Here is a 16,423-nt window from a genome sequence, read left to right as displayed (position 1 = left end):
TCAAACAATTAATCAGTCCCTGTATGCATGCACTTTGTAAATTCAACCGCAGCACCTGGACGTGACACTGACTGACTTTGGTGTGTTTATAGCGGCTCGGCCCCCAGCCAGTACCCCCTGGGTGAGATCCAGCTGACTGTTCGACACAGCTCCCAGAGGAATAAACTCATTGTGGTGGTGCACGCCTGCCGGTGAGCTCCAAACTACTACAATACACTGAATTTACACAAAGTGGTTCGAAGGACTTTTTGTTTTTGGGCTCTTTGTGCCATTAACTTGAGTTTGTGGTATTCAAATCACTTTCTTTCCTGTGGAGCTGCTAACTGTAAAGATTTAACAAGCAACACGTGCCTGGCAACATGTGAGTGAAAACACCTTTGTCCTGTGTGTCCTCAGCAACTTGATAGCCTTCACCAAAGATGGCTCGGACCCCTTCATACGCCTCTATTTGCTGCCTGACAAGAGCCGGACGGGGAAGAGGAAGACAAGCACAATGAAGAGGACTCTTAATCCTGTTTACGATCAGACGTGGGTTTGCATCAGTACTTGCTGAGATTCCTTGCAGATTTGTAACGTAATGTGACTATTGGGGATCTGTTGTTTTGCTTCACCTGTGTCCGATTGTTATAAGCTCTGAGAATATTTCTGCCTTTAGCTGCAGTTGTGCCGCTGTACTAATTGGATAACTGGCTGTGTTTTGAGAGTCCTTCAAAGCTTTCCTTTTATTTCCAGTTTTAATGTTCAGTTATATTTTCAGGGTCCTTCTTGAATTCAGACCGACAGCAAGGGTGCAGTTGTGGAATATTTAATTTTTTCTAGCAACAGAGCTTTTTTATTACTGAAGAAAAGAGCTTGCACAGACAATATGACCCTGCTGAGCTGAGATTCGTATCACATGTGGCCGCTGTGGATCCATCACCTCGAGTTTCTGTTTGTTTTGGACACTTTTGTTTGCAGTTGAGCTTCAGTGCTCAGACTAAATCTTTTAGCCTCAGGGATGAAAGCCGATCGCATCATTCAGCTCCTTCGTGTAGGCTGGAGTTAGCACGTCGGTGCTTTCCTAGTCCCGCTGGCTATTGATGCAGTTGTATTGATTATCAGCCATCTTGAGCCTGCAGGGGTTTTCAAAGTTTTGATGACTTAGTGCAAACTTAGAGAGGCAATATGCCCATGTCAGAAACACTTGATGCTGGTTTGCAGTTTAACTATTAGCAGGGGAGGCTGATGAAATTGTTAACAATAGCTGTGGAGGGGCTAGAACAGAAGACTTGAGGTCAAAGAGAAAGAGATTATGGACTCACACAAACACTTAAGCACCTGCTGGCACTTACTTAAACCCCACTGGCACCATGTTGAAATCACAAATCACAAATACCAACTTAAACCAACTTATCTGTCTCTCCACAATGTGGTTAGCAAGCCAAACAAACCATGCAAGGCCTCAAGTTTACACTAGTGTATGCTGCTTTGTTGTGAATTCAAAGTCAAATAATTTTCTACAGTTTGCAAAAGCTAAGGCAAATTTCTTTGCCTTAGCTTTTGTTTAAAGGACCAGAACAATCCCCATATTTGTCATAGTCTGGCCACTAAGCCATGACAAAGACCCAGTTTCAACGCACTCAATCGCCTGTTTATCCATCCATCCGTTTTCTGCTACTCTGTTAGTCAAAGCAGTGATAACCAAGCCTCCCTCTCCAGCTCTTCCAGATCTCTGCAGCATGTCCTGGACCTGCCCCATTGCCTCCACCCAGTAGGACAGTACACCTCATCCATGATGCATCCCAGTCCGATAGTTGAACTATCTCATCTACCTTCTTTTTGTGTGGAGGAGTGGCAGCTTTACTCTACCCCCTTACCTCAAATGAGCCAAAGGCTGAGCCAGACACCGGAGAAAGCTTGTATCTGTGATCTCTTTCTTTCAGTCATTACAGAAAAGCTTGTGACCATACGTGACTGAGTTAAGTCCTGTCCACATGTAAAACAATTCATTTGTCACACATCAGTTTGTTTGTTGACAGTTGGTCACTAGTGGACATCCCCGGCTCCAGTTTCCTTGGCATCCCTGTACTGTATTCACCACCTTGTCTTATATCAGTCGATAGTATCCTCTCATTGGTGGTTACTTTAATGGCTTGCCCCAAATTTGAGAAAAAGTTTAACTTGGGGCCCGTCCACTTTGCGCTGCCAGCTACAAAGTTCCTAAATGTCTTTGTTTCTGTTCATCACATCGCTGTTAGTCCCCACTCTTTTTAGTCAGCACTGTCTGAATCTTTAGGCAGCCGTAGAAATTGCATGGTGCTAAGTGGATGGAGAACAAGGTAGAGCAAAGCCTGAGACAAGCAGCTCTTAAATGCATCCAGGCAGACCGGCCGGGTGGTCCCATTTACACTGATTCACTTCACCCACCAGGACCCTGCAAGAAAATGCAGAGGGACAAAAGGGATACGTAGAGAAGGCCCAGACAAAGACAATCTGGATTTTATGCTAAACATAAAAAGTGTATGCTTATGTTTGTGTGCGTGTGTGTGTGTTTGCAGGTTTGAGTTTAGTGTATCTATTGTGGAGCTCTACAGGAGAACTCTGGATGTTGCTGTGAAGAATGGAGGGAGCATCCTGTCCAAACACAAAGGGCTTCTGGGAAAGGTATCTCCTGCAGGTTTTCCCTGTAGTGGCTTACGCACTGACGTTTTTATCGCTTTTCGAGCCATCAATGCAGGTGCTGATTCTAAACATTTCTTGTTCTTTTTCTTTGTTTTTTGCCTAAAATTACAGGTTCTGGTGGATTTAAGTGGAGATGACATAGCAAAAGGAATCACACAGTGGTAAACTAGCATTTTATGTGTTTCCTGTACAACATTGAGTTGATTCTTGGGGGTAAAAAAAAAAAAAGGAAGCAAATTTCTGTCCTTAAATATCTAATTTCATCATTTTCTGTTGCAGGTATTATCTAAGTGAAGACGGTTTGTCGTCTCAAGCCACAAAAAGTATTCAAGACCCCGTAGTCACGTAGTGGCACCACCTCTCTTCTGTAACATAGTTATCTTGTTAACCTAAGGGCACATCCTTCTGTTGTATTCATATATAATTTCCATTTAGTTAACAGGAATAATTTCATCATGTTTAGTTTTATTTTTGTCAAAATTTCCTGTTAATCGTTCATGAGCCTGATTGGAAGATGTTGTAACATATTTTAATTTGTTCAAACACACTTACTGCCTTGTCTCTGTTTTCAGTGTTTTAATGTAAATATATATAGTTATAAGAATTTGCAGGGGTTTTCATGGCATTATACTTACCTTGGAGGATTCGTGTTGAAATCTGTCACGATTCTTATGACTTTGTATCCGGTTTGTTAAAATGTGAAGAATTTTCATTTGTTGTCTGAGAAAACTAACCAAAGGAACTGATGCACACAAATATATGCTTAAGTAGCAGTCCTGATTTGAGATTTTGATTTTCCTTTGGCACGCAGTGTTGATTGATCGCTTACCTCTCGTTATTAATGCTTGATTACAAACATGGAATGCCGATATGCAAAGAATAAAACGACTGCTGTGCTGTGTATATTTTAGGAGATTTGTGCAATGGTGGTTGATTCTGAATGAGACTTGGGGACATTTTAGGGCTATGAGCAAGCTCTGTGCATTATGCAAAGGATACTTGAATAAGGGTTTGACTGTTTTCAAACTAAATGTAAGTTGAAAAAACTGAAAAACATGAACAGGGACAACAGTTTTTGCATTTTATGAGCAGGGCTGCCAGAGTCTGTGTCAAGATGATGCATCCTAGTCATGCTTGTGTATGTTTTTGCCTTGCAGTTATGAGTTTCATGGGAGCTGTTAAATACATTTCTGGTTATCTATCCTGTGCCTTAAAAAACTCACAGAAATATAATTTACTTGCCTTCTTATTGTTATTATTTTGGATGGCTTTTGATGAATACATGTTTTATCTTGTGAACGTTGGTGTGCTTTTTTTAATACCCCATTATCATGTGCTTCTGTGATGTTCCCCAAATTTTGCAACTTTGTTGTGCTTAAAGTTGTGCTTAAATTTGGAATATGAAAATCAAACGGATGATGTCTTGTATTTTGGTCTCGTTTGAACAACAAGATATATTTGCTAAGTTTCAGGTTGGCTGAAGCTCAGGAGGTCGAGCAGGTCATATGGGAAGGTTAACAAGGACCAGTGACCTGTCGTTTTCTGCGTACCTAAAAAGCAATTAAGGGAATTTCCTAATTGTTTTTTTTAATCTTCGGTTGGCATTGACGTGATTTTTTTCGAGTTGTCCTTTTTCCGATTATTCTGAAATCACTTGAATGCATAGTAAATCTAGCAAAGACTGAATAATAAACACTTTGAATTACGATATATTATGTGAGGCTTGGTGTGCGCCTTGCAAATAAATGTCTCTTGACTGGGGTGTAATCCATAATATGAATCATCCACAGAAAAAGTAATACGAAAACGCGATAATGTTACTCGTTTACGCTTTTTGAGACACAGAACATCTGTAGTGGTTTGCCGCCATCCAGTGGCAAAAGCGGGAATTGCAACTGTACGTCGGCGTCGAAACAAACGTGATGACGTGTGGAACCGACTTTATCCAAATTTGCGCGGGTTTACTGTTGTTATGGCTCGCTGTCATTTCACTGTTTCCTTTCACAAAATCCTTAATAAAAAGGTAACAGACGAAGGAAATGCTGCTTAATTCAGATGCGCATCATTGTGAGCCTTAATACCAGCCAACCCTGAGTCTGCAATTAGCACTTTTGACGGTAACAACAAACGGACTGCCATATTTGTTGTGGAGTTGTTACAGCGAGACAAGCTAACGCTATAGTGGCTTCATAGCAGCATTACAGGAAAACTTACGGTTACCTCGGATCACTGTGGAAGCAGGAACCATGTCCAAGCGAGAGGCATTTTTAGAAGCAGTCTGTAAAGAAAATGTGGAGGACTTTCTTCGCTTTATTCAGCTTCACGTAAGTAGCTAACTCAACTAACTATTTGACAATGCTGGTTTCGATCCCAACTTTGACAAACTTTTACTGTCTGTTGTAAAGTAAACATTTTTCCCTCCTACATGTTTTTTTAATACTCACCAAAGAGGTTTTGGCCTATAACCAAAGGAAAAGTCACCAAGACGATAATAAAAATCTTTCAGACTATTTTTTTAATAGGCTTTGATTTACTCAAGCATAAAATAAATCAGAAATATCAAGAAAATGCATGCACTCCTGTTCAATAAGCTAAGACAGGCTCATCGTGTTAAGTCCTGTTATTATTAGGTACACCTTGCTTTTGCCTTCAGAAATGCTTTAATTATTTGTGGCAGAGATTTAAGAAGATGATGGAAATATTCCTCAGAGATTTTGCTCCATATTGACATGACAGCAATGCACAGTTGCTTTAGATTTGTCAGCAGCACATCCATGATCTCGATCTGGTGACGGTTTGGGACATTTGAGTGCAGTGAACTCACTGCCATGTTCAAGAAAGCAGTGTGAGATGATTTGAGCTTTGTGGCATTGCAAGCAGCCATCAGAAGATGGGGACGCTGTTTTCATAATTGGATGGAGGTGGTCATCAACACGAATCCAGTAGCTGTGACATTTAAACCATACTCAACTGAAGCTGATGGGTCCAAAGTGTGCCAAGAATATATCCTCCAGGCCATTACATCACAGCAGCCTGAACCATCGATGCAAGGCAGGATGGATCAATGCTTTCATGTTTTTTATGCTAAATTCTGACCCTGCCATCTGAATGTCACAGCAGAAATCGGGACTCATCAGACCAGGCAAGGTTTTTCTGATCTTTTACTGTCCAATTTTGGTGAGCTTGTGCAGATTGTAGCCTCAGTTTCTTGTTTTCGGCTGAAAGGCCTGGCAGCTGGTGTGGTCTTTTCCTGCTGTAGCCCATCTGCTTACGGTATGACGTGTGGTGCATTCAGAGATGCTCTTCTGCATACCTTGGTTGTAATGAGTGGCTATTTTACTTACTGTTGCCTTCCTATCAGCTTAAAGCAGTCTGGCCATTCTCCCGTGACCAAGGCATTTTCACCCAGAGAAATGCAGCTCACTGTAAAGCCTAGAGATGGCTGTGTGGTAAAATCTCAGCAGATCAGCAGTTTCTGAAATACTCAGACCAGCCCGTGTGGCACAGACAACAACGCCAGATTCAAAGTATTTTAAATCACCTTTATTCTACATACTCATGCTACATTTGAACTTCAGTTGTGTGTCTACATGTCTAAATGCACTGAGTTGCTGTCATGTAATTGGTTGCTTCACCCTCCAAAATCTTAGACTGAGCAGATGGAGACGAGCCTGGAAAAAGGTACAGGGAGGAAAACTCCCAAACTGCAGGATACAAAGTTGTGTATAAATATAATTTAAGCCCAACTTTAAAGCAGAGAGGCTCTGCCCTTCCTGAATCCAGCTGAATGCTCTGCAAATGTACTCTTTTATAGCCGTAGGAGGCCTGTACTCTGAAATAAAAGTGCTCAGTTTTACACTGTGAGGTCTTTAAAATGTGATGGAGCTCAGTGATTAAAGGGTTTTGAATGTGAGGAGGACAATTTTAAATTCTGCCTTTGGTTTAACAGGGAGTCAATGGAGAGAAGCCAAAATGAGAGAAACATGACCTTTCTTTCTACTTCCTGTCAGTACTCACACTGCAGCCCGAGCTGAGGCTTTTCTCAGAGTTATGTCACAGATGGATATTAAGCAATCACAGCACATAAGTCCACAAGTGTTACAGAGAGACAAGGCAAAACCACCCAGCATAATTTATTGATGATAAGCCTGTTTAACCCTCATGTATGGAGATTCCCCCCATGACCGTTCATAGACCAGCAGGTGTCTGCAGGAACCCGAGCATGGTGGGAACATAGACAGGTCCCCCTACAACTCTGTCACCCATGCCCCATTAAAAAAAAGAAAGAAATGAAAATAAAAGAAATGTTAAATTAGGTTTGACCTGAACAGTATGTAAGAGTTAGCTGTGACAAATTCAGAATATTAATATCAGGGTAGTTTTAGCATCCGGTGGGGTAAAAAAGGAAGAAATTTGTCCTTTGTGTGGTTTGTCATTAAGGCAGACTTGAACTTTTAATTATATTTCAAATAAAAATAAATAAATGTGACCTAAACTAAGTCTGACTCAGCCTGGTGAGAAGTAAATTGTGGATTTTTATGGAGAAAAAATGGATGTGCTGAAAGGTGAAGTGAGAAAAAAATGCATGATCATCCTTTTCTCTCAAATATCTTTTTTTAATGTGGCGGTCACAATTGACATTGGAATTACAGACAAAAATCATTTCTTCAGTTATTATATTTTTATTAAATGTGCATAACACATGGCTGTCCAGTCAAAGCTGCGCCTGTCTGTCTATAAATCTGAGCAGAAGGACAAAGCCGAGCCCTTCGATGTGGAGGAGGTGTTGCAGGAGATGCCCAGAGAGCAGAGGGAGGCCCTGTGGAGAAGACTGGCATCTCTGCTTCAGGACGTCCTGCTGGAGTTTCCCACAGAGCGCTGGGAGGGCAGGAGGGAGGAGGAGGGCATGCAGGAGGAGCCCACTGCAGACTCTGTGAGTAAAAGGATCAGCTCACTGACCCCATGCTTAGTCTTTGTCAGTGATATTATTCGAATATTAAGGACTAGATGTATGCAAAGCACTCCTATGTTGATTTTTGTAATATCACATTGCTTTTAAGCTTTTTCACATTTTGCTTAATTGTATTTTTTAACATCTGGTTCATTAACTTTTTTCCCAGAAACACGCTGTGGCTGTTGTGGACGGCGTGACGCTCGTCTCTACAGTGTCTCTGCAGGTTTTACAAGACGACCCCTATAGCCCCCTTCTGGAAGTTACCCGACGTCTTCACGGTGAGTGTTTGTGTTTTTTGCACATTTTTACAGCAAATGAGTTGCATATGATGCTCTTCCCATTCAGATAGATAGATGGATAGATATTTATACCTAACTTATAAATATATACATTATAGAGCTTTGATTATCCTGTAAGAGTAGAAACCAGCTGTTATAAGTACCAATTCTTTTACCAGCTATGAAAAAACAACCTGAGAAACCATCATAATTGCTCAGTTTATGAGATGAATCGTGGACGTTTTCAGAAAGCTTAAATAATAATGAGCATCTGTGTGTGTCGGTGTCCTTCAGATGTACTGGTGTCGCTTCCTGTCTCAGAGGCACCTCTGCAGAACCACATCCACGCGCTGTGTGAGGCCTGGTGGAAGAAAGGGCTGCAGGAGAAAGAACGGTTTGGGCGCACTGCTTTCTTTGTGTCTCTTCAGAAGAGCTTCATTCTCAAGAAACCAGTGAGTGTAACCCCTCAGTCACATGTCAGCTCCTCAGCTCTTTCAGCAGGTTTTCACTCTGAAAGAAATGTTTTCCATCAGTATCCAGTGCGTCTCACAGCAGTCTGCTGATAACTGGTAACCTTTGTGATCTCTTGTCAGGGAGCTGAGATCCAGAGAGTGTGGAGGCTCCATGACGTGCTTTTGAGTCTTGACTACACATCAGAAGAAAACAAGCAGATAATCGACTTGTTGCTTCAGTGCTTTCACCGCCCTGCTCACATTAGAAACGATGATGTGAGTTATGCTCAGCCGCTGCGTGCTTGTTTTCACGATTCACTCCCTGCTTTATTTATTTTTATCGTCGTGGCTTCCCTCTCGAGCTGTCAGTCTGATGATGTGTATATTGTCACAGGGAAAGCGATTCCTGGTGTTTCTTTTCAGCTGGAACGTCAACTTCATCTGGGTTATTCACGGCACAATCAAAAACCAGCTGGAGTTTTACAGCAAGTAAGAACCCCAGTCTTTTCTCGCCGACACGCTCACTTTTCTTTTCATGTTAATAACAACTAAACTCTTCCATTCAGGCCCATCACTGCTCATATTGCAGAGATCTACTTCAGAGCATGGAAGAAGGCTAGTGGGGAGTTCTTGGAGAAGATCGAGAGCTTATGCATTCAGGATTTCATGCAGAATGCGATCTTCCTTCATAGAGCTTCTCCTGTGCATTCCAAAGTCCGACAGGTAGACTGTAAAATAAAAAATGTGCATGTTTTAAAGATGTTTTTAGTCCTCATATTCATCGTATGGAGTGTCATTCTCTGCTCTCTTTGTCTCATATTCAGATTGTGAGCTATTTCCACATGAGGAAGGACTGCCGCAACGTGGACAAGATGCTCTATAATCTCTACAGGCCCATACTTTGGAAAGCTCTCAGTGTACGCGTATTTCATACAAGTTTTAGCCTCGCTTTCAAGCAAAAAAAACCAAGTAGAATATTATTAATTAATGAGAGGACGATCCACACATTTAAGTATATACAGACCAGTTGAGATTATGTGCACAGTCAACCCTCAAAAGGCCCATCGTGAGCCAGCTGAACCCTGAATTTTTGACATTTAATTCTAATCTAATGTGTTTCTGTTTGATTTATTCAGGCTCCTAACTTTGAGGTGCGTGCAAATTCCACTTTGCTTTTCACCGAGGCTTTCCCATTTTACGACTCGAGTGAAAGCAACGAGAAGATAGACGAGAACATTCAAAAGCAACTGGACACAGCAATGGTGAGAACCTTTCAAACCCCCGCCAGGCATTAAGGGAATATTCGGTGTATCTCAGTAGCACAAAGCATTTCTAAACTAGCGTTGTCTGAGCGCAGACAGAATCGTAAATGTCACCTGTTGTCATCCCAGAACCTCCTTGATGATCCTCACCCGACAGTGCGCTCCAACGCCACCCTGGGTGTCTGCAAGATCCTGGCTAAATGCTGGGAGCTCCTCCCACCTACAATCATCACAGACTTCGTGAAGAAGCTGGTGGCGGAGCTGGCGGCTGACAGTAGCTCCCCTGATGTCCGCTGCTCAGTGTTCAAGGTGGAAAATGTGGCTTCTTTCCCTTCCTGAAAGAAGAGAAAGAAATCGCTGTCCTGACATTTTGCCAGTTAATTATGCGGAATAACTATCGTTGGATTTGCATGAGTCATGGATAATTTATTTAATGACTTGTGGTTTGTGTAATTACCCTCCTTCTCCAGTGTCTGACTATTGTCCTGGACAACGCTCTCAGCCATCCACTTCTGGAGAAACTCTTACCTACCCTCAAATACAGCCTTCATGATAACTCAGAGAAAGTCCGGATAGCTTTCCTCGACATGCTTATGAAGGTCAAAGCAGTGCGTGCTGCAAAGGTAATGTATGTGTAGGTTTTTTTAAAAGCTTTAACAGGCTGTCGCTGTCCCTCATTGAAACAGGAATCCAAAGACGCCTGTTAACACAAATTTTACTTGTCATTTATCTCCTCTATCTACCAATCTCCAGTTCTGGGACGTGTGCAACATGGACCACCTGCTGGCCCGCCTTGCCATTGACTCACACTCGGTTTCCAAGCGTATCGTCGACTTGCTGTTCAAGTCGTTCTTCCCGGTCAACGAGTCGGAGAAGGAGTGGTGTAACCGCTGCATCACCCTCATCCAGATGAACCCCATGGCTGCCAGGAAATTCTACCAGTTTGCTTATAGACACACAGCACCCACTAACTTAAGTAAATGCACAGCAACAAAACCTGATTTATTTTTGCATGCTGTGTTTTGGATATTTTAAATATGCTTGTACCGTTTTATCTTCTCCTCCAGTAAAGCTGATGTTGGCCATTCGTCGTGTCCTGAACAGCTGCATCCAGGTTGACTGTGACATGACTGACATCAATGACAGCAACAAAGAGAACAGCGCAGTAAGACGGAAACACACAGACTGACTTAATGTGCGCGCATTAAGTCAAATCTGAATTTATTTAGATGACTTTTTGATTGATTGAACACCATGGAAGTATGTATATAAAAAAATAATATCCTACCTCGTTGCCACCCACTGTTTGTTTCCTGTTTCAGCAAATTGGCTCTTGCTGTTTTTGTTTTTCAGAGTGTAAAGTGTCCATAATTAGAATAGAAAGTGTACTGCTTAAAAAAAAAAAAAGCTGCATCCACAAACTGAATGAGTGCCTCACACAGACACCTTCACATGAGTATTAATATATTTTAAAAAATAGTAAAGATTTACTCAAAAACAAAACAAAAAAAACCTGAGCAGAAACTTCTTGGGCCAGCTGTGCCATTAACTCCACAGGAAGCATTATTATTAGTCACATAATTACATGAAAACACTTCGAAAGCCACAAATGGCACAAACGTGTCTCTAAGTTCACATCATTGACTTAAATTAGTGGAGGAAGCCTAGCAAACAGGTAGTGCCTACAGCCGCCGGAGATGTGTAAAAATAACCACCGATGCAGTTATCAGGATTTCACAGAGGTGAATTCTTTTGGTTCCAGGGTGTAAACATGTTTATTTCTGCTGTAAAGGGTTAAATCCAGCCTCGTGTGGCCACTAGTGGAACTGCAGAGATAAGAAGAAAATGTGCTGAAACACGAGCTCAGGCTGTGTCCTCTGTGTGTCTGTTCATCTCAGCAGGCGGCACCTGCCTTGTTGGGGAAAGACATGACCATCGTGTCCAGTTTGCTGGAGGTCGTGGTCATCCTGTGGAGAAGTGTCTCGAAAGCCCTGAAACAAAATGAAGAGGCCCAGAAGTATACGTGTGCCAAGTTTGGCTCTGTCATGTCCAAGTATTTCCAGGCCTTTGAGGTACATCCACTGCAGTGTGGTGCTGTTGTATTTTTTATATATTTATTTTTGTCCCCTGAATAAATGTAAGCAGTCATGATTTGTTTTCCAGGATGAGCGAGCTACTGTTCCTCTCATACAGCTGGCCTCGTTTATGCCCCCGACTGCAGTGCCGATGTTCAGGTGAGCAGCTTTTTTTTTTTTTTTTTCCTGACTCAGATTTTTATGTTTTTGTTGCTTTTTCTTTTACCAAAAACATCCTGGATAATCCTCTCCTTCATCCTGCTTTCTTACTCCTAGCTGTGGAGTCATGTCTAGACTAAGGAGGATGGACTCGGGAGCTGCTCCAGCACAGTACAGCCAGCTGCTCGACTGCCTCTGTAGCTGGGGCCAGGCTGCTGACATCCTGGAGCTCATCACTGACTGGCTCACAGAGTCCCTACCCAAAAAGGTACTCGCTTTATGCAATGCCTGACATCTTTGCAGTCTTCTTTGTCTGTCTCCAGAACACAAAAGTTTAAGATTAGCCTTAAACTTTTTAATAAAGCTTATGATTACAGCTGGATCAGGTGGCCCTTAGATATACTGCTCTTTCACTCCTCTGGCATTATCTACAACGACTGCCTCTAACTTTTGACCACTTTCTCACAAAGTTTGTGTTATGTCTCGTTTGTTTGTGGTCTCTCTGTGCTCCTCTTCTTTCGTCTTTTCTTTCCTTTCATGACAGATGACGATTTAACTTTCTGTCAAGAGTGTTCTTCCTCACCACTGTCACCAAATCTTTGCTCACAGCATTGTTGGGTTCTCTCTGTACTATTGTAGAAATTGGCACTTTTCATGAAAAAAAAAAAAGTTAGATTTTCTATTCTTTTAAAAAAAAATTTCTCTTTTTTTGTGGTCATCTTAAGGACAAGGCGACCAGTGGTCGAAAGGTATGCATCATGGAGACGGTGGAGACCAAACCCGACCTGGCGCTGGCTTACCTGGAGCACATTTTCAGCCACACTTCAACACGTGAGAAGGTCCTGGCTCTCGGTGCAAAACCACTGAAGCAGCTGCATACAGTTCTGGGGAACTGGAAGGTATTATGCATGTCATTCAGTACGATATTTGAACCGAATGACAGAAAAGTGTGAACGGTTCCTCCATTAGAAGTGTGTTTTCTGTCATTTGTGTCTCCATAGTTGGTGCTCTACAGTCATCTCAGCTCCACCACAGAAGACCCCAAACATGCCAGCGTGGAGACGGCACTGAACGCCTTCAAGCACCACGGCCGCCTCGGCGCACATCTGCAACATAACGTGAGGCTTATAGCACTTTCTGTCATTAGACTCTCCACCTTAATAGTTAATATTTCAGGCAACACTGGACTGTAGTAACACATCTGTAGTTTGCCGTTGTATCCCAGAATGCAAAGCTTCACGGGAAGGCTTTTAGCTCAGATTAGCAGCAGATATTTTGTTGTTATGTTGGATCAAGTTCTCACAAACTGCTCTGGAGTTTGTTAGGAGCTGGACTCCTTCAAACGGTCTCAGCTCAGGTGTTTTGTTCTACACCTGAGTGTACTTACCATGTTCGCATCCGCAGGAATGACCTACGCCAAAGGGGAAAAGGAGCCAGAGTTTGATTTCAAACGCTAAATGTGGCCATGGGTTGATTTGTTTTTTTTTTAATTCCCCTACCCCCCCTCTTGTTAATTGTGAAAAAAGAATTAAAAAAAGAAAATGAAAGCTTTTCTCTCTCTTTCAGCTGTCAGATGGCCGTGACTACCTGCTCTCTCTGGAGCATGTGGCTGCGTGGGTAGCCGACAGGGTGCTGCCCTTTCTAGCGAAACGTAGCGATGATGACAGCGAGGACTCTGAGAAATCTCAGCCACAGCCGCTGGCTGCAGAGATAACCGAGGTGAGCTCCACAGTTCATTTTGTGAACATGTGTTTGTATCAAGAGCTACTTTTTTTTTCTTTTTTTAAGCAGGGGTTTGAAAATATTGAGACATTTAATTTGGTCAAACAAGGAAAATGTGTGCGGTTTCCATTAAAAGGAGACGAGGCTCTGATTTCCAATTCAGCACAAATGTGTGATTTAGGCTCACATGATGGGTCATCAGCCTGTCTGTTTAAAGAAATACCGATTAGCTATTTCAAAGAAGAGCAAAGATAAATTCAGATGCGAGGTCGATTTGTGACGAATGGTTCTGGTTTATCTGACCAGTAAAGTCAATCCAAGCAAAAGATTTCTCTCACAGGCGAATTAAATCACATCTCCTCGTGCATAAATTGCCACTTTCGATTGTTAACTCACTCATTTTCACCCGGGCACACAGCGCCGAGGCTGAGTTATGTTGTTATCCAGAACATTAGGTTTTTGTGGAGCCTTTTTTCCTCCTGCTCCCAGGACTTTCTGTTCTGCTTGGTAAATTTAGACTCTTCATTGATTGTTCTGCCTCAGTCCACACACACTCTGTACATGCCTCCTCCGGTTAATACTGCCGTGGTGAAATAGCTTTATTATCTCATTTTAGCATTATCTGTTTGTTTCCATTTTTTTTTTTATTAGCCTGTCACTTTGAGTGTTGAAAATAAACCTGCTTGTGTTGGACATAAAAATGAGCGTTATGCTAACATGTAGAGTGGGTGTAATCCCTATTTGTTGTTTTTGTTTTGTTTTCTTCACAGAGCTTCCTGACAGTATGCCGTGACGTTTTGCTCGTGGGTTTGGGCGATGAGACATTCAAGGGTCAAATCCTACACCTGTGCTCGCTCATCCTCCTCTCAGGTGAGCGTTTCAGATGGTCTGCATGTCTGTATTTACGCCGAGAAATGCCAGGACTTTTGTTTTTCTGAAAATAGCCTACTTCACCCAAAGTAGAGAGTTGCTCCACATGGTTTACAAAGCATCTTATTTTTAATGAGATCAAATGCAAAATGTATCCACATGTCTACTCTTCTCTTCCTCCCATCGCGTTTTCATGGAAAACGAGGAGAGTGGGACGTAAAGCGTTGCACTGTTTTCCCCGGAGCAGTTCTACACAACTTAATAGTGCATTCCTTTTTTTAGTTATCAATCTTTTTTGTCAGAAGAAAAAAAGGTTGTTGAGAAAAACTGATGAAATTTGAAGATAACGCTGCTTTGTGTTTTCAGAAGCGGGCTACCTGTGCATCCCTGCAGTGTTGCCAATTTTGAAGGAGGTGGCAAACAGCTATGCACCTGAGGACAGCAAGGAGCCTGAAGAGAATCAGGAGGATCCAACCACTGTTATTTTAGGTGTGGTGTCTAACATTTTCCAGAAGATTATAGAGCTCTTGGCCCGTCGCCTTAGGAAGGATCCAGAGGAAGGAAAGCAGGTTTTTCAAAATTTTTATTTATTAAAGTCTCTGATGGACCTGGCTGTTCCGGTAACTGAGCTTTAACCTCCATAAAATGTTCTCTTCCTGCTCTGATGCAGCTCTGTCAGTCAGCTGTTCCCGGTCTGTCGGACTTCCTTCAGGTGGCCCAACTCTGGGACCGAGCACCTCTCAGCGGGGTCTTCTCTACTTTATTTGCGGTTATCGTTGTGGAGAAGAGACATTTGCTTCAGAAGGTGTGAGCTGACAGAGGAGGGTAGCAGCACAATGGACGCACTCAGATTATAAACAGTTATCCTGCATTTTCTGAGACTGATGTGGGACTTTTTGGAAATATTAACGTTCGTGTTTTTTTTAAAGATTGAGCATCCTGAGGCGGTGATCATCCCAGAGTCAGTGGACGACATGCCTCCTTTGTCCAGGATCTTGCTGTCTGTCCTCCTCAAGTCACAGCCTGTTACCAGGTCAGTATTGAAAGTTTCTTTTCATTAACTTCCATGAATGAGTATTCCAGAGTCTAATGGTTTGCTGTTGCTTCTTTTAGGGCATTTCTGGCAGAGGTCTGCACATCTGTGGATTCCGAGGCCATCGGCAATCTCGTTGAACTCGCAGCCGTCCTGCACGTCTTGGCGGTCATCAAACACGGTGAGCTTCCACTTCCAAAAAACGGAAAACTTTAAAACTGAACATTTTTCCTTCTGGTCCTAACGACACATTTCACTTGCCGCCTGTTAGCCGGACAGTCTAAAGCGGGCTTGAAGAGCGCAGCTGTGTCCGTCCAGCAGCAGCTTTACAAACATGCAGTCACCTTTGCAGACAGCACAGACGTCCAGAGGTAAGCGAGGAGGAAATCTGATGATTTTGTTTTGATGACTTGTGAATAATAATAACTAAATTTGGCTAATCATCTTTTTTTTTTTTCCCCAACAGGGTTATTTATGAATCTTCTGTGACGACTTTGAATGAGATTCTGCATTTATGAGTTCCAACTTTAAAAGACAAAAGTTTCGATGTGATGTATTTTCTGCTTTGTTTTGTTTTGTTTGGTCTGCTTTCCTGAAGGTCGATTTTCCCCAGCCACCTTTGTTTTAAGGGTTTGGATTAATACCAGGAATACAAAGTTTTCCAAGGCTCGCTAAACTCCTGCATTGTATTTATTTCTTGATGGCATACAATACTCAGTTCATGTCTCAAACTTTCTATATTTATGTTAACAAATAAAGATTGAGAACTTGACTTAAGAGATATGGTGGGACTTTTCTTTTAAGCTTTCACTCGCCATATATTTTTTGAAAACAATTTGAAATGCATATCTTCATCGTGTGTCTGTTTATGTGTCTGCTGCTCTGTCAGCTTGCAGTTTGCTGCTAATCAGAATAAAACAAACAGTATCAATCAGCCTAAATTTGATGTTTATTTCC

General features: G+C 42.2%; 2 protein-coding genes across 5 annotated transcripts in view; both read left to right on the top strand.

Moving 5' to 3' along the window:
* The window catches only part of esyt2b (extended synaptotagmin-like protein 2b), a 38,596-nt gene extending 34,225 nt beyond the window's left edge, over positions 1–4,371 (top strand). For 2 of the 3 annotated variants that reach the window (XM_026179802.2, XM_026179801.2), the window contains exons 19-23: positions 93–191; positions 397–528; positions 2,538–2,643; positions 2,773–2,822; positions 2,941–4,371. In XM_026179802.2, the coding sequence (XP_026035587.2) occupies positions 93–191; positions 397–528; positions 2,538–2,643; positions 2,773–2,822; positions 2,941–3,010 (457 nt within the window). In that variant the 3' untranslated portion in view covers positions 3,011–4,371. The remainder of the gene's footprint in view (positions 1–92; positions 192–396; positions 529–2,537; positions 2,644–2,772; positions 2,823–2,940) is intronic. The other variant, XM_026179803.2, reaches the window with a different exon arrangement.
* A 262-nt stretch (positions 4,372–4,633) lies between these two features.
* On the top strand, positions 4,634–16,400 carry ncapg2 (non-SMC condensin II complex, subunit G2). 2 transcript variants are annotated; one of them, XM_026179797.2, is made up of 26 exons: positions 4,634–4,985; positions 7,412–7,594; positions 7,782–7,893; positions 8,188–8,345; positions 8,487–8,621; positions 8,740–8,834; positions 8,912–9,068; positions 9,170–9,262; positions 9,482–9,607; positions 9,737–9,916; positions 10,078–10,230; positions 10,361–10,583; positions 10,675–10,772; positions 11,509–11,679; positions 11,771–11,841; positions 11,959–12,109; positions 12,567–12,740; positions 12,843–12,959; positions 13,408–13,560; positions 14,334–14,433; positions 14,800–15,002; positions 15,104–15,238; positions 15,363–15,466; positions 15,547–15,647; positions 15,738–15,837; positions 15,933–16,400. In XM_026179797.2, exons 1-26 carry the CDS (start codon positions 4,908–4,910, stop codon positions 15,982–15,984), a joined length of 3,423 nt encoding a protein of 1,140 aa, XP_026035582.2. In that variant the 5' UTR covers positions 4,634–4,907; the 3' UTR covers positions 15,985–16,400. The 2 variants fall into 2 exon arrangements, with proteins under 2 accessions (XP_026035582.2, XP_026035581.2); XM_026179796.2 differs by having other exon boundaries at positions 11,506–11,679.
* Positions 16,401–16,423: the final 23 nt, after the last annotated feature.

Source organism: Astatotilapia calliptera, chromosome 9 (assembly GCF_964374335.1).
Source record: "Astatotilapia calliptera chromosome 9, fAstCal68.1, whole genome shotgun sequence".
NCBI classification, from domain to species: domain Eukaryota; kingdom Metazoa; phylum Chordata; class Actinopteri; order Cichliformes; family Cichlidae; genus Astatotilapia; species Astatotilapia calliptera.
This window is presented reverse-complemented; position numbering and strand designations above follow the sequence as displayed.